This window comes from Triturus cristatus, chromosome 4_1 (assembly GCF_964204655.1).
Source record: "Triturus cristatus chromosome 4_1, aTriCri1.1, whole genome shotgun sequence".
Lineage (NCBI taxonomy): Eukaryota > Metazoa > Chordata > Amphibia > Caudata > Salamandridae > Triturus > Triturus cristatus.
The window spans coordinates 785,641,899-785,667,266 of NC_140585.1; the positions used below are offsets into that span (position 1 = coordinate 785,641,899).

The 25,368-nt window shown below is 47.2% G+C and overlaps 1 protein-coding gene across 1 annotated transcript in view; it reads left to right on the forward strand.

Moving 5' to 3' along the window:
• The window catches only part of ARID2 (AT-rich interaction domain 2), a 1,055,333-nt gene that overhangs the window by 138,538 nt on the left and 891,427 nt on the right, over window positions 1-25,368 (forward strand). Inside the window, exon 4 of the mRNA XM_085653362.1 lies at window positions 14,262-14,395. Within this exon, the coding sequence (XP_085509488.1) occupies window positions 14,262-14,395 (134 nt within the window). The remainder of the gene's footprint in view (window positions 1-14,261; window positions 14,396-25,368) is intronic.

Here is a 25,368-nt window from a genome sequence, read left to right on the forward strand (position 1 = left end):
GGACGGTTTTGGTTCCCAGTCTGGCCCTGGGATCAACTCCTGAGAGGAATGAAACAGAGAACGAATCTTTGGAACAAACCTAGGATCCAAAGAGAGGACCACCGCGTTCTCCAAGAAACGCAAGAAGGGAGACCACCAACGCAAGGCAGTGAACTCGCCCAACCGCAGAGCAGAAGTAACAGCATCCAGAATAACCACCATAAAAGAGAGGAATTTAAGGTCACCCAACTCCAAAGGCTCAAAGGTAGAGGACTGCAGAGCAACCAGGACCAAAGAAAGATCCCAAGGAGGAACCGTAGAACAAGGAGGAGGAGAGGAGAGAGAGAGAGAAACTTCGGAAAAACCAGGAAACCAACAACCCATCCGAAGACGGGAGCGAAACCGGATCCCGGAATGCCTGAACAGCAGCCCACTGGCCTTTCAGAGTAGACGAGGCATAGTGTTTATGAATCCCATCCAGGAAAAAACTATAGGATAGAAGTGATGGGGCAAGAGGTAGGACACAGATCAAGGCCAGAACACCAGGAGGAGAAGGAAGCCCAATGTTTAGAGTAGGAGGACAGAGTGGACTTCCTGCAGGAGGCCTGCATCACCGTGACGAGGTGGTCAGGCAAACCCCGCCCCAACAGCCGTTCAACCTCCAGACCGCCAGGGTGAGAGGGACCAGGAGGGAGAGGACGACCTCAGTGGAGACGGGCAGTGAGGTAGAATCCAAGGAGGACCCACCGCCAGACTCAACAACGGGAACCATGCCCTCCGAGGCCAGTGAGATAAGACAGCCGCCACCTGGGCCCCCCACCCGCTGCACCTGCAGCAAGAAGGCCGGAATCAGAGGAAAAGGAGAGAAGGCGTACAGCAACTAAGAGGGCCATGGGAGAGACAAGGCCTCCACCCCAAAAGCCCCCAACTCCGGTGTCTGTGAACAAAAGAGGGGAAGCAGGGCATTGGTCCTGGAGGCAAACAAGTTCAGCTAGGGAGTCCCGAACCTCCGACAGAGCAACTGGAAAATCCTGGAGGAGAGGCACAGGGTCAGAGAAGAAGGGAACCTGCGACTCAAGGCAACTGCCAACACATTGTCCACACCCCCGATATGCTGAGCACAGATGGCCAGAAGATGAAGCTCCGCCCAACCTTCAATCTCAGAGGCCACCAGATTCAAGGTAGGACTGCGAGTACTGCCCTGGTTATTAATGTAAGCCACAGTGACCCTGTTGTCGGTCCGCACCAGAACATTGCACTCCAGCAGACGATCCTGTAAGAAACGAAGAGCACATTCCACAGCAGACAGTTCCTTTCAGTTGGAGGACCGGAGGGACTCTGTCCGCAGCTGAGCCTGGTAGAAGGAAGGAGGAGAAGGAAGCCCAATGTTTAGAGTAGGAGGACAGAGTGGACTTCCTACAGGAGGCCTGCATCACCGTGACGAGGTGGTCAGGAAAACCCCGCCCCAACAGCCGTTCAACCTCCAGACCGCCAGGGTGAGAGGGACCAGGAGGGAGAGGACGACCTCAGTGGAGACGGGCAGTGAGGTAGAATCCAAGGAGGACCCACCGCCAGACTCAACAACGGGAACCATGCCCTCCGAGGCCAGTGAGATAAGACAACCGCCACCTGGGCCCCCCACCCGCTGCACCTGCAGCAAGAAGGCCGGAATCAGAGGAAAAGGAGAGAAGGCGTACAGCAACTAAGAGGGCCATGGGAGAGACAAGGCCTCCACCCCAAAAGCCCCCAACTCCGGTGTCTGTGAACAAAAGAGGGGAAGCAGGGCATTGGTCCTGGAGGCAAACAAGTTCAGCTAGGGAGTCCCGAACCTCCGACAGAGCAACTGGAAAATCCTGGAGGAGAGGCACAGGGTCAGAGAAGAAGGGAACCTGCGACTCAAGGCAACTGCCAACACATTGTCCACACCCCCGATATGCTGAGCACAGATGGCCAGAAGATGAAGCTCCGCCCAACCTTCAATCTCAGAGGCCACCAGATTCAAGGTAGGACTGCGAGTACTGCCCTGGTTATTAATGTAAGCCACAGTGACCCTGTTGTCGGTCCGCACCAGAACATTGCACTCCAGCAGACGATCCTGTAAGAAACGAAGAGCACATTCCACAGCAGACAGTTCCTTTCAGTTGGAGGACCGGCGGGACTCTGTCCGCAGCTGAGCCTGGTAGACCCCCCCCCCCCCCCCGGACGCATTGGCATCTATCGTCAACACCAGCGGAAGAGGCGGGCGCAGCTACATCCCCTTGGAGAGATCGGAAGAATCCAGCCACCACTGGAGAGCGGACACAATCTCCAGAGACATCGGCACCAGCACTGCAGAGTCCTGAACCGGGAAAGGCACCCAACGGTGAAGATACCACAGCAAAGGCAGAAGATGGAACCTGGCCCACGGGACCATGAAAACAGTAGCGGCCATAGGACCCTGCACCTCGAGCCATTGAAGCAGGGGAGCAGAAGCCCGAGACAACACCACCCTTAACAGGGACTGATGGCACAGTAGCCGGGAAACAGAAAGGAACACCTTGCCCTGAACCGAATCGAAATCCGCCCCAATGAAGGACCTCCGGGTGGCAGGAAGAAGGTGGCACTTTGGAAAGTTAAGGAGAAATCCATGGCGCTCAAGTGTATGGATGGTCAAAGATAAGTGCTGAGACATCACCATGGGCGAAGGTGCCTGGAGAAGGCAATCGCCCGGATAAGGAAACAAACTCCCAGGAGGTGAAGCTGTGCCAGCAGGGGAGCCACCACCTTGGTGAACACCCTGGGAACGGACCGGAGACCGAACGGAAGGACACTGAACTGCCAATGACGACCGGCCAGGCAAAAACGCAGAAACTGCTGATCCACCAGAGCCACTGACACATGAAGATAAGCGTCCTGGAGATCCAGCGTAGACATCACCCAACCCTCCTGAACCAAAGGGATCACGCGCTGCAGGGTCTCCATCTTTAAGGGGATCTTTCGGACAAACCTGTTCAAGGGCCGGAGGTTGATCACAATCCGAAACCCCCCTGTGATTTTTGGAACAAGAAAGATGATTGAATAGGTCCCCAGACCCCACTCCGTCCGGGGAACAGGAACCATCTCCTTCAGGAACAAGGATTAAACACCATCCAACAGAGACCGACGAGCCAGGCCGAAAGGAGTCAGTCCGCACCACACCGGAAGGTGTAGGAGGGGAAAGAAACTAGATCCGATACCCCCGCCAGAGGACATCCAGAACCCACTGGTCAGAAGTTGTCAGATGCCAAGCAGGCAGGAACAACCACAATCTCCCACCAACCACTGGCGGACCACCAGCAGGACGATCCCGGGGAGCAGCGTAGTCGGGAATGCTGAGGACCCTGCCCAGCATCCTGTGGGGGCTTCTTCTGGAAACGGCAGTGGAAACCTTTACCAGCCCCTTTATGGCCTCTAAAGGAAGACTTCTGAAACCGCGAAGGCTGGCGGAAAGACTTGGCAGCAGAGAAGGAAGACTCCTTATGACGAGGCTGATGTCTGAAGGACAAGGAATGTTTACGTTCTTTGAACACCTTGTGAAGCATCTCCTCAAGGGCGTCCCCAAACAGACGAGGCCCAGTAAATGGCAACCGCAAAGCCATGGACCTCTCTGAGGCATCTGTATTCCAGCCCTCGAGCAATAAATTCTGACAAGCAGCAACAGAGGAACCACAGGACAAGGCAGAAGCACGCACAGACTGCTGATAGGATTTCTGCCTGACGCTCCATGGAATCAAGCAGGGCTGGACAACTACCACCCTCCTGCATGGTTGAAAACAAAGTCTTAAAGTCGGCCTACAAGTACTGAGCGACATATGCCCCATAGACACCGTAACAGATAGCAAGGTGGGACCCCGCATGCGACTTATGCAGTTCAGAGTAAATCTTCTTATCCACTCCATCACGACATTATTGTCAGCCATAGAAGGACGACCCACCAAACTGGCCACAATAGAATCCACATGCACAGATTCAGGAACGGTATCCTCCATATCTTGCTAAGGATAGAGCTTGGACAAATAGCGAGGCATCATGATACAATCCGGGTCCTTCCACTCCTTCAACAGGACGTCCATCACAAAGGGATGGATAGGCAGAGACTTAGTAGCAGGCTTCCGAAACTGCGGCAAGACAGCATCCTGCGAAGTACTGGCCACAACCGCATCAGGAAAACCCATATTCTCCCTGACATGAGAGGATTTCCGGCAACAATTCCTTGGAGACAAATGTTCACTTCAGGTCCAAAGCCCGCAGGGAGGAACCATCAGAGTCCGAACTAGAAATGTCCGAATAGAGGACAAGACCCCTATCAGAAGGACCACCAACCGACTTCTTGGAGGACTTTAAATCGGACAAAGTCTTCAAACTCAGGCGCTAAAACCGGCTGTCATCCAACCGGGACTGCTTCACAGGAGGGGCAGAATCCCCACTGTCCGCCTGGGAAGAGGAAGAGGAGACCGGAGACACATGGCGGCGCTTTCTCAGATGTTTGCCCATATCAACACCAAAAAGGAACCAAACAACACAGAAAAAACAGGCGGAGGACCAACAGAAGAACTGAGACCCCCCCCCCCACCCCCCGCCCCCCTTTATCTAAGCCATGAAAAAACGGAATCCACCCAAGAAAGGCAACCGGCAGGCAGAAACAGCTGAAAACAATGAAGAAAGGAGGCGTGGCCAGCCGGAGCCACAAAGGCCGACCAATCACGGCCGCCGAAGGCAAAGAGGATGAGAGCCCTGAGAGGGACGAGCACCCCAGCACCCAAAATTATTGAAGCACCCGGAGCCCAACCCGGGTGCTCACCAACAGCGGCAGGCCAAGTAAAGCTCCTGACGGTAATTCAGGAGACGGGAGCAAGCAGCGGAGCACCTGTAGCCCAACCCGGGTGCTCACCCACCAACCGCAGCAGGCCAATTAAAGCCCCACCGGAATCCAGGAGACTGGAGTAGGCAGCGGAGCACCCGGAGCCAAACCTGGGTGCTCGCCAACTGAGGCAGCCCTTCAATGCACCCGACTGGAATCCGGGAACAAGAGAATCATCGGAGCAGCCGGAGGCCAGCCCGAGTGCTCACAAACTGAGGCAGGCACTGCCACGCACCGGTCGTGACTATGCTGCGAATGCCTGGTGGAGAGAGAATACCCAGGGGTACGACAGTCGAAGCCTTCAGTAACGCTGCTGTTCTGTCTCCACCAGGAATAATAAGCAAAAAATAGACATAAAAGGCTGCTCTACACCATCACTCCTAAATTCCGAAATACATTCCTGCCCCAGAGGAGGGAATTCTGTTGCCTGGAAGCACACAGCAGTGCACAAATCCAATGGCAGCTCTTGATTGCTACAGAGGTAAGGCATAGGTACCCACCTGTGAAATATGCTTTCCAACTGTGAGGTCCTATTGTTCTACCCAGCGGGAGAGGTGGAAAGTAAGAATCAGTAGCATCTGATGGAACCGCAAAGGTCTAATGTTCTGTTCTTAGGGGTTTCCCACAAAATTTCAATGTAGAGTAGTCGCTTGCTCAGTGGATAATGCCATGTTCTTTTCTAGACCTCTCGCTAAACCAAGCCTACAGGGGGACACCTATCACCTACCTGATGGCTAGTGGGCCTGCTGGCAATGGCTAGAGAAGTCGTGCCTATGCCGAAAGAGGCTGTAAAATGACTCGTGACAGCCCTGAAGCATCTATTCAGTCCTGCCGGCTTCCCTTGCTCGACTCTCTTGGAAACCGTCTGAATCTGGTTCTACCAATGTCAATTTTGAAAACATCCATAATGAATATGGTCTAATGTAGCTTTAAGTTCTGTTTTTTATTTGTATTGTTTTAAATCTTCCTTAGGTGTCATACTTTCAGCCAGGCATATTATTGTGCTAAAGATCCTGTACATCTATAAATCCTGCACAGACTTGCATCGGGGCAAAATACCTCCTTCTTTAGTCGCCACGGTTTTTCTCACAATTGTTTTTACACCCACGTCTTTTCGGGTTAGAGACATCAGCACAACTTTGATGTTGGTTGTGTCTTATCTTTTTACTTGAATAGATCTAAAGCTGTCCTTTCTTCAGACGCAGCTGAACGCCAAATTTCTAAACATTGCCTGATGAATTTATAGGAGTCCTCTGAGACTCCTGCTCAACTGGTTTCAGTGTCCATGCTTGGTCATCATAGAGTTCTAAAACAACCTAACTCTTCTCCAGGCCAACCATCCTCCTCCATAGCAGGATGTTTTGTAAACCGACAGTACTGAGACAGTCACTCAGATTGAGCACACATTTCCTGGGAAGTTAGCAATACCCTCCCTAGATACCTGGAACTTTTCAAATCCATACATGTAAAGGGTGAGAAACTGTATTTTTAAACGCAGGTACAACCTCAACAGCCTTCGCAGACCAACATTTTCCCCAGTTTCAAGCGTAAGACCTCAGTGCAGCACCAGTTATCCAAATTGCTGCACAGAGAAATCCTATATGTCAAAAGCTGAATTGATAAAAAAAAAAATAGCCTGATGGGCAAAAAGCAAGGGGAAACTGAAAGCGTTTTGTTTATTTAAGGAGTCACCTGCTTTGATATTATCCCAGCATGCCTTATACCTGCATTTGCCGGACAACCTCCGTTTTATTTGTTCATGCTGAAACCATCTCAGAATTGCATGGGTTTTGGCACCATATTTTGTGAGGTTTTTACCTTGGACTTTCAGATATTTTGACTTAATACGATGTTTCTGAAGCATCTGAATCTTTCCTACCAACTTTTTATTTAACTTGAAGAGGAAGTTTGTGATCAGCGCTATCTCTATTTTTGTAACGCCCCTCCTTAGGAAGGACAAAGGTAGCCTTTGACCCACCTGAAGCTCGTGATTTGTTTACTACCTTCACATTTAGTGATGGATTGTGTATTCTGTAAAAAGAGGGCTCAACGTGCTCTGAAAGCCAGGGAATAAAATTTGCCTCTGAGGAAAACAAGATCACTGTGTGGGGAAAGCAAGGAAACAACATCGCAGTACAGCCTTGGAAGGTCCCCCTTACACAGAGAGCACCTCTCAGCGACCCTAAATGTATAGCTGCTGCTGGCTGGAAAGTCAATAGTACTGCAGATAATAGCCTTTAAATCCGCTAACTCAACTGCGTTTTTACGGAGGGTATGGTACGCAAGAGCACTTAGGGAAACACTGCAAATCTTCAGAGATTTTGCTATTTTCCAGTTCTGTTATGGCATCTCTTTGAGAAGATAATCTTGGATGTGTTCAATAATTATTACACTTGATGTCAAGCTCAAAATAATCATGATGGACCCTTTATACCATCAGTCTTGTTTAGTGCGCAAACAGGTAATGAGATGCAGCACATGAAAAATTAAGTAAAAACCCTAAAGAATCTGAGCTTTGAAAAGAAAATGTATCGTTAAATGACAGTTTCACAAACCTCATCGCTTTTGTTCAAAGCTGAAGGATCACTAACCTTGGGAGCCTGAGCTCAACCAGAGGCAGAGGATAATGGCATCAGTCTTCCTCATCCGTACAATAACTGCTTCACTTTCTTTCCTCTTTGCTGCTTTTGGGGGAGGGGGGGGGGGTTGTAGGTCTCAAAAAATGTAAGAGTGGCAAATACCTGCCAATGATAAGTGGGATCTTAACATTATCCAGAACAGTTGTATTATTTGGTTCAAATCACCACACCAATGATTCCACTGAAACAGGGGCCAGAGCCCCTGCAGCAGCTGCTCCAGGAGGCTGTGTCATTGTTACAAAATCAATCAGTTAACCCCGTTCCTTATTCTCAAAGGAAAAAATCTATTAGTTATTTTTTAGTTCCCCAAAAAAGCCCCAACAAAAAGTAATACCAGTTGTTGTTCTGAAACTCGCCAACCAATAGACCAGGAAGGCAACATGTTTAATGGTCCTCCAGCAGATCTTTCGCCCGCTCAGAAATGGATATTTGGTTTTGTGCAGGGCATTCCAAGTTGCCTATTTTCACCTTCCAGTGACAAAGAACTGCTAAAAGTTAATAATATTCACTGTTTGAAGCGTGCATTACCAGTACAGATTTCTTACCTTTGCTCAGAAGTTGGCACTACAAACCTGTTTCAAGTATTTTGCAGTGGTGGCATCCTTTCTTTAAATATGTTTATCCTTATCTTGAAGATTGGTTAATAAAGGAAGTATTGTAGATAAAACTCTTCTACTTCATCATCTGGACCTCCAGCTCAACTTCCAGACACCCACAACATTATTGCTTAAGTTCCGATTTGTCTGGGAGCTTCTCTGAGGATGAAGTTTCTCCTTCATAATACAAGATGTCTTCTATTTGTCATAAATGTATTCTAATTGCTAACACTGGGCGGAGTTCGCGGGGGTTGGACTACGCGGAACTCCACGAATTGCAAAAAAAAACCTCAGCCACACTACACGGAGCGCCACAAGCGGCAGAGTACGACAGAAAAATGCAGTTTGCAGGAATTGCTTGTCTGCACTGTGCAATCATTGCGAACGGCACCATGCACAGTGCAAGTGGTCCTTGCTTTCCTTTTCTGCCGCTAGAGTTGATTTTTACTCGAGTGGCAGCTTTCTCAACGTCACCGGGCAGTTTCTCAACATGAGCTGTCGTGAGCATACGCGACCACTCGCAATGATAAACCTGACCCCCTCCGCGTTGAGAAATCTCACCGGGATGTTGATTTTAAATGCTCGTATTTCGTAACTCCACGATCACCGCGTAACGCAGAGTGCAGAAAACTCCGCAAGCAGACCGGAGTTCACCGCCCAGGGTTACTAATTAAGACAATATCTGCTTCAGTGGCTCCAGAGGTTTGATAACCTCCAGCATCTCAGTTGCCCCAAATGCAGGGCTTTAAATGAGACCATGGTAAGTATGCTTAGAAAATCAGATATTGCAGCTGGGAAGACAGACTACTATCTCTACCAGCAGGACAGTCTCTCTCATGGTGGCACAAGAGGTCCAGCCTTCTACAAGGAGTCCAATTTCACCAGTTCACTCCTTCTCACAGTGGTAATAATGTGTAGTTCCTATAAATCTATATAGGATCTGCACGTTTAGACAACCTAAACTATGGGATTGGTGTCCACGCTGAATCCAGGCACCTCCACAGGATATGTTCGCCTGTAGACCAGCTAGCTCACAGTGTCACTATGAGCCCCTCTTAACAGGGAGCAAATAGTTTCTGGCAATTATCGAACATGACAACGCTGACACCTCAGGGATCGTGGAAACAGTACTTTTTGCTCAGTCACTCATGCTCGCTTTTTCTCAGAGAGAGGCACAGAACAAACAATGGGGATGTTTTCAGTAAGCATTTATTGAACCAGTCATTCTAGTGTAAAATACGCGTGCTGCAACAACTATAAGACAGAAATAGATCTATACGGTTATAAACACCAACAGAGTAGTAAGGCGTACTCCTACGATGCTAACCCTAACTAGATGTGCATAAGTGTACCTAGAATGTATGTAGGTGTGTAGCCAAGAATCTCCCTAGGAAAAGGCCCAACCCCATTACCTTGTGAGCATGAAGGATCCCATCTTGGTCTCAGGTCTTACACCCCAAGAGGGATGTCAGACCACTGCGTGCTGGAGTATCTGTGTGCAGGGACCTCAGCATCTCATGTCAGCATGGAAATCTTTTTCTCCTCTGTCTGGCCCAGCAAATATGTGGTGCTTATATCCCCAATAAGTACCCTCAGGGGTGCTACCTTACTTTGTCATGTCGGCCGAGGATGACGATAATGATTACGCTTATACAGAGTTATAATGCAGAAGATGACAATCCTGCTATGATTCTGAGAATCCTCATACATAATAAATGAGGCTAGTTTTCGGTGAAAACCACACTACATTTATGCAGCACCTAACTAGGAAGAAGCATTGGCATAGCTAATAGGTCTTGCCTTTGGGGCGTTATAAGTGTTTTGATAGAGCTATGGGCTTTAACATTTTTAATGTGTTGTATAGTATTGTGAATGTTGTGCACCATGTTTAAAAGTTATAAGTTATAATAAAAAAAGTGTTATAACCATTTATGGTACCTTATATATAACCTAAAATAAACATTATATACAACTGAAGTATCGTTGGTTAGGTTTGCTCTATAAGCGTCGGTATTAATAATTAAGTGCCTTATTGAGCCCCGGAAACTACCAGCTCAAATTAAGCACTGTAGGTTACAAAATGCAAAAAGCATATTAAACGGCACGCACAATAACAGCATCGCAGTCTATAAATAAAAACTATCAGAAATGTGTTTTACTTGTGCGTGTTATAAAAGCCAAACAGCATTTAAAACATTGCTCACAATAACATCGCAGTTTATAAATAAAAAATATATCAGAAATGAGTTTTACTTGTGCGTGTTATAATGCGTTTTAATATATCATTAAAGGGTGCTTATAAAAAGCACTCCAAAACCGTTGGGTCCAGTTTGCACTAAGTGCCGGTGTTGACAATTAAATGCGGTGGGGAGTGCAGGAAAACACCGGCTCAAATTAGCACTACTATAAAAAAAAAAGGAACAGATTAGGAGAAGCAAATGTCATTGGGGAAAGCTATCGTGTAACAGGCCAAGATGCCGACTTTAGAGCTGGGGAATAAAGTTTGAATCGTGTCGTCGGATCAACATCCTGTGATCCTGGGCCAATCACTTTATTTCAATGTTTGTACCAAAATTTCTTATGCCCTTAAGTGGTATTTATAAAAATAAGTGTTTGTTCTATAAAGTATTATGTCGTTAAGTAATGCTTCTAAAAAGCACTCCAAAAACGCTGGGTCCAGTTTATGCTGTAAGTGCCATGTTTATAATTAAGTGCTGTGGTGAGTTTCGGAAAGTACCAGCTCAAATTAAGCACTTCTGTACAAAAAGTAACAGATTAGGAGAGGCAAATGCCATAAGGGAAAAGCTATAACATAGCACTGACAGGTGCTGACTTCAGAGCTAGGGAACAAGGTTTGAGTTTTGGCATTGGCCCAACATCCTGTGATCCTGGGCAAATCACTTAGTCTCCACTTTTGTACCAGAAAATATTATTCCCTTAAGTTATGCTCATAAAAAGAATTCCAATATTTGTAGGTCCAGTTTGCTGTATAAGTGCCAGTGTTGTTTAAATACTGTGGTGAGTGCTGGAATCCACCGGCTCAAAAAAGCACTGGCGGTTACAAAATCAAAGCACCATATTAAACACTGTAAAAAGTAAGAATATCAAGATCTAAAAATAAGTATCTGAAAAACCCGAACTCTGAATTGCTCTGCCTCAGCCCCGTCGGCCTTTTAGAAGCAGTGTCCTGTCCTGATTTGCCTAGACCCCCTGTATCCACCTACAACTTTCACTGTGGTTTCAAGATCCAGCAGGGAACTGTTGGGCTTATTAAGAAATGGAAAATATGAGTGACTGGGGAAGTGAAGGGAAAGGAAAGGTGATTTCACAGGATGAAGACTCGAGATTTTATGCGGGAGGGAAAGGTGTAACATAAGCTGAGTGGTAATGTAGGCAAGGATAGGAAAAGCTACAGCATCATTACTGAGCATGGACAGAGGAGAGCGCGACTGACCCATCATGGCTGCAGACCAGATGAAGAACAGGGAACACTGGATGGTTATTACTGCGGAGTGATTAAGGACGGAGTAAGATTGACTGCGAATGGAAGAAAGTGAGACTGACCGCTTATTACTGCAGACTGAGCAAAGGAAACTGAGCACAAGTGACTGGTGAGCACCACAGATTGCATGAAGGAGCAGTAAGAGTGTCACATCATTCATGCACACGGCACAAGCAGCGGGAGTGACTACTCCTGAGTGCACAAAAAACAGACTGAGCAGCACACTGCGAAAAACACTGCGTGGGGGGGGGGGGGGGGGAGGGGGTGACCGATAATAACCAAGTAAGAACTGCCAAAGTCATTTTAACGGCATGCGGATCAGGGTAGCACACACTGTACAAACACAGTGCAGCAAGGTGGGAACAAAAGTATTTGAGACCAGCGCGGATGCGAAAGTGAAAGCGAACGTAACATGATCCAAAACAGATGGCACCCTGCGCGCCCCTGATCGCTCCCGCAAGCTGGATGCTGTGGGAGGAAACATTTACTGGAAAAGGTGGAACATGCACACTCCTTTGGCCAATTGCGTTCTTTCATTTTTGAAAGCCACACGCAAAGGCCAAGATAATGTGTGGGAAATCTAAACATGCACGAGTTTTCAGAAAAGCTGGAGTGATTCTAAAAGTCCCTCTCCTAGAGCAGCGCATGCTCGCTGCGCTAGGCTCGACCTAAAAAGGTCAGCACCAAATCTGTTATGTAGTACAATGGCAGGGTAAATGTAGGTGAAAGGTTAGACTACCCAGGCCTTTATTGGGGTACATTGGGAATCATAACAATAAATGTTATGTTTAGATTTGTAGAGTAAACTATCATCCGGGAGAGCATCTTGATGCTGAGCAGGCGTGAGCCCAGCCAAATATGAGGCTTTGTAGGATTACTGAGAAAGCCATGTCTTCAGCATCTTGAGGGATTCAAGAAGTGAGGAGGGGGCCTTTATGTGTAGTAGCAAGTTGTTCCATGCTTTAGGAGTGATGTAGAAGCAGCTTTGACTGCCAGCTGTGGTTTTCCATATGTATGGGATGTGCTCAAGTAGGAGTCCGGATGAACTCGGAGGTGTCTGGAAGGTTTGTGAAAGGAGATCTGATTGTTGAGGTATGCTGTGCCAGTGTTATGTCGTACCTTGAAAGTGTTTGTGAGCAGTTTGAATTGTGCTAGTTTGTGTTTGGGGAGACAGTGAATCTCCTTCAGGTGTGATGTGCTATGATGTGAGTGCGGCGTGGGAGGTTCAGAGTGATTCTGGCTGCCAAGTTTTGAATGGTCTGCAGCCTTCTGGTGAGTTTTATGTTGATACTAGACTAGAGGGTGTTCCCATAGTCCATATTGCTTGTGACCAGGGTATGCATAACAGTTTTCCGGGTGCTGATTGGGAGCCATTTGAAAATCTTACTTAACATCTTTAGGGTATGGAAGCATGAGACTGTGACTGTGTTGACCTGGGCGGTCATGTCAAGTTTGCTGTTGATGACGATTCTGAGGTTCTTGGTGTGGCTGGTGGCGTTAGTCCTACTCCTGTTGGTCACCAGGTGGAGTCCCATGGTGAAGTGCTCTTCCTGAAGATCACGGTTCCAGTCTTGACCTTGTTCAGCCTTCTACAGTTTTTCTTCATCCAGTGGGCGATTTCAGTTATGCAGACAAAGTTTTCCGAGTTTTGGGTGTCTTGTCCGTGAGGGAGAAAATTAGTTGGGTCTCATCAGTATAGGAGAGGAAGTTGTTGTCCTGATAGAGGATGATGCTGGCTGGAGGAATCCTGTATTCATTGAAGAGTGTCGGGCACCGGTAAGATCTTTCTGCAACTCCGCAAATAAGGTCTGAGGTGTATGATGCCTTGTTGACTGACTGGGTCCTTCCAATCAGGAATGGGCAGATCCATTCAAGTGTGTCTCCTTGGATTCTGATGGCATTTAGGCATGGGACGAGGATGTGGCAGGAAACCATGTCAAACACTGCAGAGAGGTCCAAGAGAATGAGGGCTACCGTTTCTCCTCTGTCCACAGGCATGCAGCGACTAGGGCAGTTTCCATGCTGGGGTTGAGTCTGAAACCAGACTGTGTGGAGTTGGTTGGCAATGAGGTATTCACTGAGGTGTCTGTTGCTGACATTTACTAACACCTTGGCCAGGAATGTAAGCAGGGTTATTGGCGTGTAGTTGGTGAGCTTTGAAGGATCGGAGGGAGATTTCTTCAGCTTTCGGAGGAGAGCCGCATGCTCCAAGTGTCTGGAAAAGTCACAAATGATGTGGAGGTATTCGGAATGGGTGTGAGCATGGTGCTCATGGGTTCCAGTCCTCTGGAATAGATGTGGTGGGAGCAAGCGTCTGACCGGGCCCCTGAGTGGATGAACGTCTTGATGAGAGTTTCTTTTTTTTGTGTGGTCATTTGCCCCTTAGAGAGGTCTTACAAGCAAAACTTGTTATACATATTTGGGCTGTAAAATGTAAACAAAGATAACTGTTGAATTTTATAACTCATCTGATGTCTGTAAATTTGATTTAGCCATATGTTAATTTGAATTAGCCATATGTTAATTTGATTTAGCCATAAGGTTTTGAAAAAAATATATATAGTTCTGTTTTGAGATGGTTTTGTCATGTATTTTAGCACTAATTTAGAATTTGTTTACAACCGATTTTATCTGTTAAGTTTGATGCTATTTTATCTGTGGTTTAGGTATTTGGAAAAGTATGAGAAGGTGCATCATTTTGGCGAAGAAGATGAAGAGGTAACTCCTGGTAATCCAAAACAGCAAGTCCCTATAGGTGCAATTCCTACCTCCTATAACTACCAGCAGCACATTCTTTCAGGTAAGGTTTAACACTCTGTTTCAGTACCTTTTAAAGCTGGTAAAAACTCTGAAAATGTGTTTGACCTAATTTCCTGCCAACCATACCACTAATATGTAACCATCATCTTGTAAATAAAACTGAATCTATATGGTTCTTTTGCACCTATATTATCAAAAAACGCCAAGCTTTTTGGCTCATTCAGATTCTCTACAAATGCCAAAGGGTCAACTCCACGATTTAAATGACAGTAGCGAGCACTTGATCCAGCCTAATTCTTCGGAGCTCACTCTCCAAAGCTTCCAGCTGTAGGTCTGCTTGGTAGTGACCTGGAAACTTCAGCATGGGCTGAGGTACAATTAAAAGCCCATGCAACAATGCTGGACATCCCTGAGCTTGTGTGTGTCAAGAAGAGCATAGAGGTGAAAGCAGTGTGAATGGCCCACCCTTCCAAGAGGAAAGGTAGGAAGACTGGGAAACCAGCTTCTGAACAGCTCAAAACTCAGGACTTGGAAACCCCAGAGAGAACTGAGCCCTTGGAACTTGATCCTTACCAGGTTGAGATCTGAGGCCCAGGGGTACCGACTAGGGAAGAGCTGTGCTTTGGACAGCAGACCTCTCCAGCCCTGAGAGCCTGAGGCAGCAAGCTGCGGCACAGGAAAAGGGAGATGTCGGTGGTACCTACAGAGTCTATTGTGAGGAGGGACTACTGTACACTGAGGCCAGAGACCCCAGCCCTGGAGTCACTAGGAGAGTGGTAGTGCCTCAGAAGTACAGGGAGTTCCTACTAACTTTAGCTCATGACATGCCCCTTGCTGGACATCTGGGCCAAACCAAAACTTGGAAAGGCTAGTTAGCCACTTTTACTGGCCCCAGATGTCTCGCAAAGTAAAGGAGTTTGTCAGCGCCAGTGTCACCTGTTAAGCAGTGGCAAAACTGGTGGACACCCAAAGGCGCCCTTGATTCTACTACCAGTGGTTGGGGTACCTTTGAAAGGGTAGGTGTGGACATAGTGGAGCCACTTGAACCCCCCACAGCATCAGGAAACAAGTTTACTACACCCTATTTCCCACAAACCAATAGTCTTGTTGAGAGGTTTAAGAAGACATTGAAGGGCATGATTATGGGGCTCCCTGAAAAGGTCAAAAGGAGATGGGACGTCCTCTTTCCATGCTTGCTTTCATGCCTCAGAAGGGAGTGAGGTTTCCCTCCTTTGAACTTCTGTTTGGTCATCCTGTTAGGGGACCCCTCTGTCTTGTAAGGAGAGTTGGGAGAAGCCTCTCCAAGAACCCAAACAGGACATTGTGGACTATGTACTAGGCCTAAGGTGCAGAATTGCTGATTACATGAAAAAAGCTTGCAAAAATCTTGAGGCCAGCCAGGAGCTTTAGAAGCACTGTTTTTTTTTTTTTTTTGAAAAACGTTTTTATTGGCATTTATATGGAAAGACATACACAGGCACAGGTGGTAACGCCATCAGCACAGAGATTTACATAGCAAGCGCGCTCAGTCGTAGCCTTCTGGACCTCACAGTCTTGTGGGCACCCAGGCCACCCAGCCCTATCCTGAGTAGGGCCACCGGTGTGTGTTCCCGGGAGCAGCCATTGTGCGTGTCTTACCGGAGCGCGGCCTGATCTCTGCGCCGCAGGGGCGCCGCGCAGTGTGTTTGGACCCTTGTGCGTAGTGTCGCGAAGGCGAGAGAAATGCAGCCAGTGGATAACTATGAACGAACTGGGGGCAAGGAACCAGGGGGTTGTGAAGACGACACCCAAGCCTGCAACGCCGGTTGTGTCCCTAGCCAGCGCTGACCCAGGCCCCCCCTCCCCCCCCCCCCTCGATGAGGACACTGAGCCGGACCGACGTCGTTTGTACCCCTGTTGTCTCCTTAGGTTTCCTACCGCCCTGAATGGCTCACAGGAGACGGTGAGGAGGACTGTGAGGGGTCTGTGGACCCTCTCGTAGACCAGTTGGAGGAACCGGACTGTAGAGAGGAGTTGGGTGAGGCCAATGGCCTGGATACCTCCCCAGACCTTGACATGCTATCTCCCCCTACCGTGGCTATGAAGGAGGGTGCATCGTTCGCAGTGGTGTTGAGTAGGGCAGCCGAGGCCCTAAACCTCGAGCTTACTACAGTGGCAGTCAGGACTAACCTCCTGACGGAGGTACTTCAACCGGCAGTGGCCTCCTTGGAGCCCTTGCTGCCATTCAATGAGGCCCTTACAGATATCCTTTTGGGCGCTTGGTCCAAGCCCAACACAGGGGCTTCTGTGGACAGGATGATTGCCTGACGCCACCGCCCTGCCGACCCCATTTTCCTCTCTTCCCATCCTACCCCTGAGAGCTTGGTTGTCCAAGCCTCAACGTCCAAGGGTGCATTCCCTAACACTCCACCTGGTAGGGAATGAAAGAAGCTGGACCACCTTGGGAAGAAGAAGTTTCCTTCCTCCAGCTTGGGACTGCGGTCGGTGAACACCACATGTCTCTTGGGCTATTAATCCCACTCCGTGTGGGACACGGTTGCGCAGGTGCTGCTACAGTGCCCGGAGGAGGCCCGGGTTGTGCTCTCCTGTGCTGTTGCCGAAGGGTGAGATGCAGCAAAGTTCACCATCCGGTCTGGGCTGGACACTGCCGACTCACTGGGCAGGATGATTTCCACATCAGTAGCATTGAGACGCTGCGACTGGTTGAGGTCCACTGGCTTTTTGGGGGGGGATGTCCAAGCAGCACTTTTGGACATGCCCTTTGATGGCCATCGCCTGTTTGGCGACAAGGCAGACAACACGCTCGAGCGCTTTAAGGATTCTAGGGCTACTGCCAGATCCATAGGCCTTGCCTACCACCTCCTGCTGGGCACAGTCTGCTTTTTGCCCATTTTGTGGCTACGGAAGGGGTGCCTCACCGCGTTCCGCCAAGAGTCACAGGCCTGCGCAAACTGTCCAGCCTCTGTGCGGCCGGGGACATGGTTCCCACCGCTGTTGGTCGGGGAGCCAGAAGGCGGGCCAGGCCACCAGCGCCCCCTCTACAGCAGCCTCCAAACTCTCCTAGTCGGACCTTTCAGGCCCATCAATTGCCAGTGGGCTGCAGGATTCGCCATCACCTCCCCCACTGGCTCAACATCACGGCTCTCTGCCTTTGGACATCGCTGAAACATCAGGGCATATCCGTGGTGGTTCAACACCTGGCAGGTTCTCTGAATGCCAGGGCAGAAAAACTCAGCCGCAGGTGCATGATGATCACGAATAGCGTCATCACTCAGAGGTGGTGCAAGGTCTCTTTCAGCAGTGGGGAAAGCCTTGGTTAGTTCTATTTGCCACCGAAGAGAATGCACAATGTCAGCAGTTTTGCACGTTGGAAGTTCCAAGGCAGCACTGGCTAGGCAGCTCTTTTCGTCACAAGAGGAGTTGCCTTTCCGCCTATCCCACTTCTGCCCAGAGTGCTGAGGAAGATCAAGCGCGACCGGGCCCTAGTCATTCTTGTGGCTCCGGATTGGGCAAGAAGAGTCTGTTGTCCCGAGCTCTTAGACATGGCCATCGATCCTCCGATCAGACTGCCTCTTTGGGAGCATATCTATCGCAGCAGCAGGGGACAGTCCTCCACACTAACCTGTCCAGCATCCACTTCCTTGCATGGAGATTGAGAGGCGACAGTTGACAGCTTTCAACCTTCCTCCCAAAGTCTGTAATGTTATCTTGGCAGCCAGGCATCCCTACGCTAAAACAGTATACGCCTGTAGATGGAACAAATTTGTGGCATGGTGCGCAGCAAAGGCTGTGGATCCCCTTTCTGCCCCCCTTTCCGAAGGTCTCCTATTCATTTTTTCTTTGGCCCAGCAGGGCTCTGTTCTGGGCACTCTCAAAGGCTAAATTTCGGCCTTTCTTTCGGCTACCTGACCAGCCTTCTCTTTTCAAGTCCCCTATTGTAAATTGCTTCCTTAAAGGGCATTATTCATTTGTTTCCTCCTACTCCTTTCTTGATGTCCCAGTGGGACTTAAACCGGGTTCTTACTCATTTGATGTGTGCTCTTTGAGCCGCTACATAATTGTCCTCTCAGACTTTTAACTCTTAAAACTGCCTTTCTGGTTGCCATCTCCTCTGCTCGCAGGGTTAGTGAGTTACAGGCCCTTTCTTGTAAGTCTCCTTTCCTGGCTGTTCATCCGGGCAAGGTTGTTCTCCGCCCTAGGCCTTCTTTCCTTTCTGAAGTGGTTACCTCTTTCCATATTGGGCAGACCATCACTTTGCCCACCTTCTTTCTGCCTCAGCATCCTTCAAAAGAGGAAGAGAGGCTCCACCGCCTGGATCCAAAATGTGCGCTTTCCTTCTATCTGGATTGCACAAAACAATTCCAGGTGGATGACCAGCTCTTTGTTGGTTATGTGGGCGCCAAGAAAGGTCAGGTCATGCAAAAATGAACCATCTCCCGGTGGGTCGTTTTTTGCATCAAAATCTGCTATTCCTTAGCGAAAAAAGATCCTCCAATGGGGTTTCGTGCCCATTCCACCAGGGCGATGGCAGCCACTACTGCTTTGGGACGTGGAGTCCCCCTTCATGATATCTGCCAGGCAGCTATGTGGGCTTTACTGCACACATTTACCAAACACTATTGCCTGGACAGCCAAGTCCGGAGGGACGGCTTCTTCGACCATTCCGTTCTCCATGACTTTCTGGTGTGAACTTGGTTTGCAGACCCACCACCTGGGTTGGTATTGCTTGGGTATCTATTCTAAGGTGAGGAATCCATAACTGTTTCTTTCATATGAACAAATTATTTGCCTTCGGTAATGATATATCTGTAAGAGACATAGGTTAGTTATGGCTTCCTCACCGCCCCACCCATCCTCCCCATTCTGCGAACTGATTTCTAGAGTAAGGAACTTCCTTTTCAGGACCTTAGTGTTTATGCGCCTGTGGTCAGTGTCTTGCATGACTCTGCGCTTCTGGTGTGGAATGTCGTGTAATGAACTGACGTCCGTGTGCAAGGGCGGCGTCTATGTAGATACCGCAACGTCATCCCGGTGATCACGACGTGAATGATGTATGCTGAGTCGACCAACGCCACCTATTGACGCGCAGAGGTACTGCTGAGAATTTTTTTCCAGATCCAGTCTGACGCCTGGGGGTAATTCTAAGGTGAGGAATCCATAACTAACCTATGTCTCTTATAGATATATCGTTACCGAAGGTAAGTAACTAGTTCATTTGTATCGATGTTGAATGGTGTTGAAAATCAAATTTGTCTGCAAAATGTATGTAATAGATCTTACACATTACCTGTATTAAAACTAAATTATAGGAAAATGTTATTTAAAACAATCTGTTTAAAAAACATTCAAGGTCATCCGTGCAGGACTGTATGGAGAACAGTCATATCTTTCAGGGAGCCCCTGAAATATTGGGGCCCTGGACCAGAGCCCAGTTTGCTCATGCCTTAAAACATCTCTGCTCCCTTTTGAAGAAAGTGAGCCATCTGAGGTTCTTTGCGTTCGTTCATCCAGGGTGAAATATTCTACGTCCGCTTTTTCCAAGGGTGTTCCAGTTACTGTGTTCTTGCTAGCAGCTCCATGACCTTTCCTTCACACTTTTGCCAAGCACTATTGTTTGGACTCTTAGATGAAAAGGGATGGGCATGTTGCCCTTCAGTCCAAGATTGATTGGTGTGACCATTTCTTCAGATGCTCCTCTGGGAGCAGGTACTGCTTTGGAATCTAGTCATCAGGTGAGGAATCTGCAGGAAGAAGTATCCATCAAAAGAAAAAAAAAATCCTAACTTCTATAACTATCTTTCTAGTGGATATTCTGTCTACCTGAAGTTTCCTCCCTGATATCGCATTCCTCCTCGTTCTGAAGGACTGTCCTAGGTCTCTGTAATAAAATGCTAATTTAGATTGCTGCACTAGTACTACAACAGTCGATGCAGTTTCCTTGTCTCAGTCTTGAAGGGCACAGGAAATAATTAATAAGGAACTGAAGTCAGGGTGGCATGATGGGCACTATGACTCTAGTGACATCACCACAGTCTTGCTTGCAGTGTCGTCATGGAGTCAGCACCCCGTAATGATGCCAGAGAGCTTCGTATTTTAGATCCAGTCTGGTGCATAAGATATTCAGTAGTTGAAGAATTTGCAGGTAGATGGAGTATATATAAAGAGAAATAAGTAAACTTTGCTTAATAACTAAAACCCTCTCAGAATGTGCAATAATGGTTGGCTGTTTCAGCTGCCCTTGCGCAAAATGGCAGACTTCCTGCGGATCATAATTTTTTTTTCCAGATACACATAAATATATACACGAGGTTGGGTTGTATATGTTAGGCTAAAGTCACTGTGCTGAAAATCATACTTTTTGTATAAAACTTCATTTGAATATCAGAGATGCAAACAAATGATTCTTTTGGGGCATCTTCTTGTAGCTGAAACTTCAGTTTGTCGTATAGTTTGAAAGACTCTACTTTGAATCCCACCATAATCCACAAACTAAATAGATCTCTTCAAATCACTAGGACCTCTCACAGTTGTGTTGTCAAAGTTTCAGAACTTCCCAATAAATATGAGCAGGGGTCCTTTCTTTGTCGTGTGATGTAGAACTGCTTGCTTTGCATTTTGTTTTTTTTTCTATTTATGTATTGCTAGTTTTCAAATGTTCCATGTAAACGCGCAGAAAGTGATGTACTGTATTTTTGCCCCCGATACTTGCTGCTCTACAAGCAGTTGCTGCATCAAGTAACACCATAACTGGACCCTGTGAGAAGCAGAAGTCCTAAAGCAGGACCAGAGAAAAGGGTGGATTTTGGGATGCATGCCAAGAATGAAGGTGAAAATGAGGGAGAGGCTCCAAAGAGGTTTAGATGGGTGGGGTTTTTTAAACGTAGTTTTGGGGTGTTTATATTTTGTAATACCCCACCTTGGAATTCATTTATTGATGACTGCTATCTGGCTTCCTCCTTTGGGTTCACAGGGTCAACCAATATTGTAAAATAAAAAAATCTAAGACTTTATTTACCTTGAAGCTAGCTCTTTTCTTTGTGGTGTTGAACAATGTCTGTTGCTAGACCCAGTGTTGATGAGAGTTCTCATCTACCCACGTGGTTGCCCAGACTCTCACCACATCACTTTTCCTCTCACCACATCACTTTCCCTCTCGCCACATCACTTTCCCTCTCGCCACATCACTTTCCCACTCGCCACATCACTTTCCCTCTCGCCACATCACTTTCCCTCTCGCCACATCACTTTCCCTCTCGCCACATCACTTTCCCTCTCGCCACATCACTTTCCCTCTCGCCACATCACTTTCCCTCTCGCCACATCACTTTTCCTCTCACCACATCACTTTTCCTCTCACCACATCACTTAACCCTTACCTGAAATTGTTTAATTTCCTTGATAATTGCTGTTCATCGATTGCAGCAAGACTGCAATCCCTAACCAGGTAGCCTGGTAATTCTCTGAACATGAACAGAAGGTTCGATCCCAGTGGCATTTAACTTTCGCCATTTTGGGAACAAAGAAAATAGATGAGGTGTAGTGGTCATGCCTACTTCTTTATACATAACTTAAACAGAGCTGCAACTGTACACAAATTACAACCAAGCCTTTTTGAATGTTAAAATCCTGCTTACAACCTGAAATGTAGTGAATAAGGTCAGACACTTCTGTTCCTCTCAAGACTTTTTCCCCACTGGTCATCTAATAATACAATACATTTACGTTTTTAATACTAATATATCCACCCCCCCCCCCCCACACACACAATCTAGCTTCCACATCTGCATCCTTTTGTCAGAGACATTGTAAGCTCTAATTTTTCCTGGAAGACTTACTATCTTTTCTATAGCTAGCGTGTTAATCACCCGTGATCCTTTCCCCACCTACCTACTTCCTTCCCTGGTTGTCCTTAGACTGTTTTCTTTCCTAAGGTGCCGTTTGGGGGCACCCAAATTTAGGACAAGTTATTTGCCAGTTGAAAATCGTCTTTTGCCTGTATGAAACATTGACACGTAGGGAATAACTTATTTAATTTCTAGCTTTGGTGACATACTATGAACACGGATTATTCTACGACAGTAAGTGGCGCACTGTTCGCTGATCCAGTAAAACAGTCACTATACCCTGCTTTGGTCGGAAGTTACCAGTTGAAAATGCTAAGCACAATGTTCACCACCTTGAAAGTATCAATTTCTTTGTTTTCTCCATTGGTGATTTTGTGTATTTAAATGTAAGGTCTACGGATACATGATCCTGCAATCCTGCTGTGTTACTTATCCTAAATTGATATTTTCTAGCAGTGTATTCTCTTACGATTAATTACTGCAGATGTATTTGCCTTTGTCTATCTGGATGTTAGAAAATACTTACATTTCGAAATTTACAATGTTCATTTTTGTTACCATTTTTTAAAAACATTTCTTGTAATTGTAAAATTCTGGATGAAGTGAATTGACTCCATACCACAAAGAGAGAAATGATAGCTGCTTCTGTAAATATAATTTGTAACGTCAATGGAGCCCACGTTGGCTTACAGAGCTTGCTACCAAAAATATTTTACATCATTTTCGCATTATATCAGAGCAGATCTTTGGAGCAAAAGGTCACATTTTTTCACAGCTTATTTTTCCTCTTTTCCGGAACAGTTTCCTGCTGGAATATATGCTGCCTATGCCGGATTTAGTGAAACACTACGACTTTGTCTTTCTGAGGCATTGGTACCTCTGCTATGTTCGTGTGATAGCAGATATGTAATGGTAGTTTTTTAGGCTTCTTCTGTTACTGGAATGACTATTTTTGTCCTCAGTGACATTCTTTTTCTTGATTTGTGACATGTTTGGATTATGAATTCTTTCAAAAAAGTTATTTGGAAGAGATCCTGTCCCCACTGTTATTGCTTCAGGTGGCACCCCTTCCTAGGGGGTTCCTGATTTGTCTTTCACAGTCTCTCTCACCTGCCTAATATTGCCATAGGTGCTAGGGCTTTTTTGCTTTTTGCAGACAATATGGTTTTGGCACTATATTTGTGGTTGTGTGACTGGTTTCACCTGTAGGGAGCTGCTGTAACACTTTGTGCTCAATTTTCTGGTGCTGAGGAACCAGTTCATATGCAAACGTGACCAAGGGAATTAGAGAAACACATTTATGTGTAGAGACTGCCATTATTTCACTGCTTCTTGAGTGTAGCCTCTAAAGGTGCAGCATAAAACTAGGAGACTTGGGAAACCTTGACTTGGTCCGTGTGCCCAGCTCACTTGCAGATATAAAACTCTCTGCAAAGCCTTTAGCCTATGCAGCATGGGTTGTGTAGAGGACCTGGACCTGCGATCAGCTTTTGTGCTAATACAATCCATTCTGCACGATGTTCAGCCTTGCACATAAGAGATTGATAGTAGGGCCTCCCCTTGAGCCTTGTTCTGACCATTTGTCATCTGGTTCGGGAGCAAGGCCTTGCTATAGAATAAGCCTTGTGGGCAGCTATCATTTGACCATATTCCACTGCACAAGGACCTTCAGTTAACGCGGTTTCCTTTTTTTTTTCTTTGTCAAAGAGAAAGTTATTAGTCCTCCAAAATGACAGCATAAATTGTTTCTCTACACAGTGGTGAATGAGCTCCAGTTGTGACTTTTAGCCATACTTTTGTCAGAGCCCCCCAAGTCTTACCTTCCACTTGAGAGGCGATCCTGCAGAGGTGACAAGAACTACCACCCCCGTCTCCCACCTCACCTTAGTAGGGTACGAATACTGACTAGGATAGAGGGGGTACCAGGGGTAGAAGCCAGACTAGGAACAAGTCAGGAGGGGGGGGGGGTCCCACTACGTCTCGGAAGGCTTCCTCGACACCGGTCTGTGTGGGGAATAAGGGAACACTGTTATCTTAATGCATTCCCCACCTCTCCACCACTCTGTGTAGTACCAATCCACTGACCACGGGATTACCTTGTGGGGGTTTGCGTGGCGATATCCGTGGAACGTGACACCAGCACCCCTGTTCCAGTGCGATTTGTAGACTCCAGATAGGCGTACGGGAAGTACTTCAGCGGGTGTGAACCAAAATGAGTAAAACAAAACCAGCGCTCCTGCGCAAATAATAAAGTAGATCTTCTGTGTAGCCACCCCACACACTCCTGTGTGCCGTGGCTAGGAACAGGGAATAGGACTTCCCCCAAAGTATTACAGGCTTGCAAAACGCCTGCACAGTGTTACTAGTCCGGCCAGTTAGGAAGAGAACAAAAGTCATAAAACCAGCGCAAATAATAAAGTAAGCAGTGAGGAACCCAGCCCACCGTACACACACCGGTGTGCAGTGGCTGGAGAACTGAGTAAGGCTTATGCTGGGGCACCACTGGCGCGAGGCGGACAGCAGACGGTCGTCCCAATGGCCCTCTAACGCTTCGCAGGAAACGATACCTGAATGAGGCAGTGGTCCGGAGCAGCGTCTCTTCGTTGGCGGCATCGGCGAGAACCCAAAGCGCTGGAGCAGCCGGAGTTCCCGGCTGTTAAGCGCGTCTGCCCGGAAGTGAGTCGGTACGACGTCCGCTTCCGCCTCTTGGAGTCTAGACCGCTAACCCGAAATCCCTCGGGTAGCGGTACGGTACTCTGGATCATGACAACTTTGACTAGCCTTAATTTCTCAAACTATGAGCAGTGCTAGTGAATGTCATCAGTGATCTCATGTATGAGGTAATTGGTGATGTCACATGGTTGGTCATGTGTAGAGCATGACTTGTGCCTGGGTGACAGTTTGTGGAGCTTACTATGTTTGGGGAATTTCCATTGAAACTATCCAAAAACTTTTTTTTACTAATTTTTATTGCAACTTATATTGTTTTTATCAATAAATGTTAAATTAATATGAACAAAAATAATCCTAGTTTTCCTTTAAACAAAATGTTTTTTCACTAATCTGTAATGATATTGATGGCATCAGTTTTGATGTGACTGAGTTGTTTAGCCCATAGTTAATGAAAATTATAGCATGCTAGTATAATCAGAAATAGCTAATTGATCTG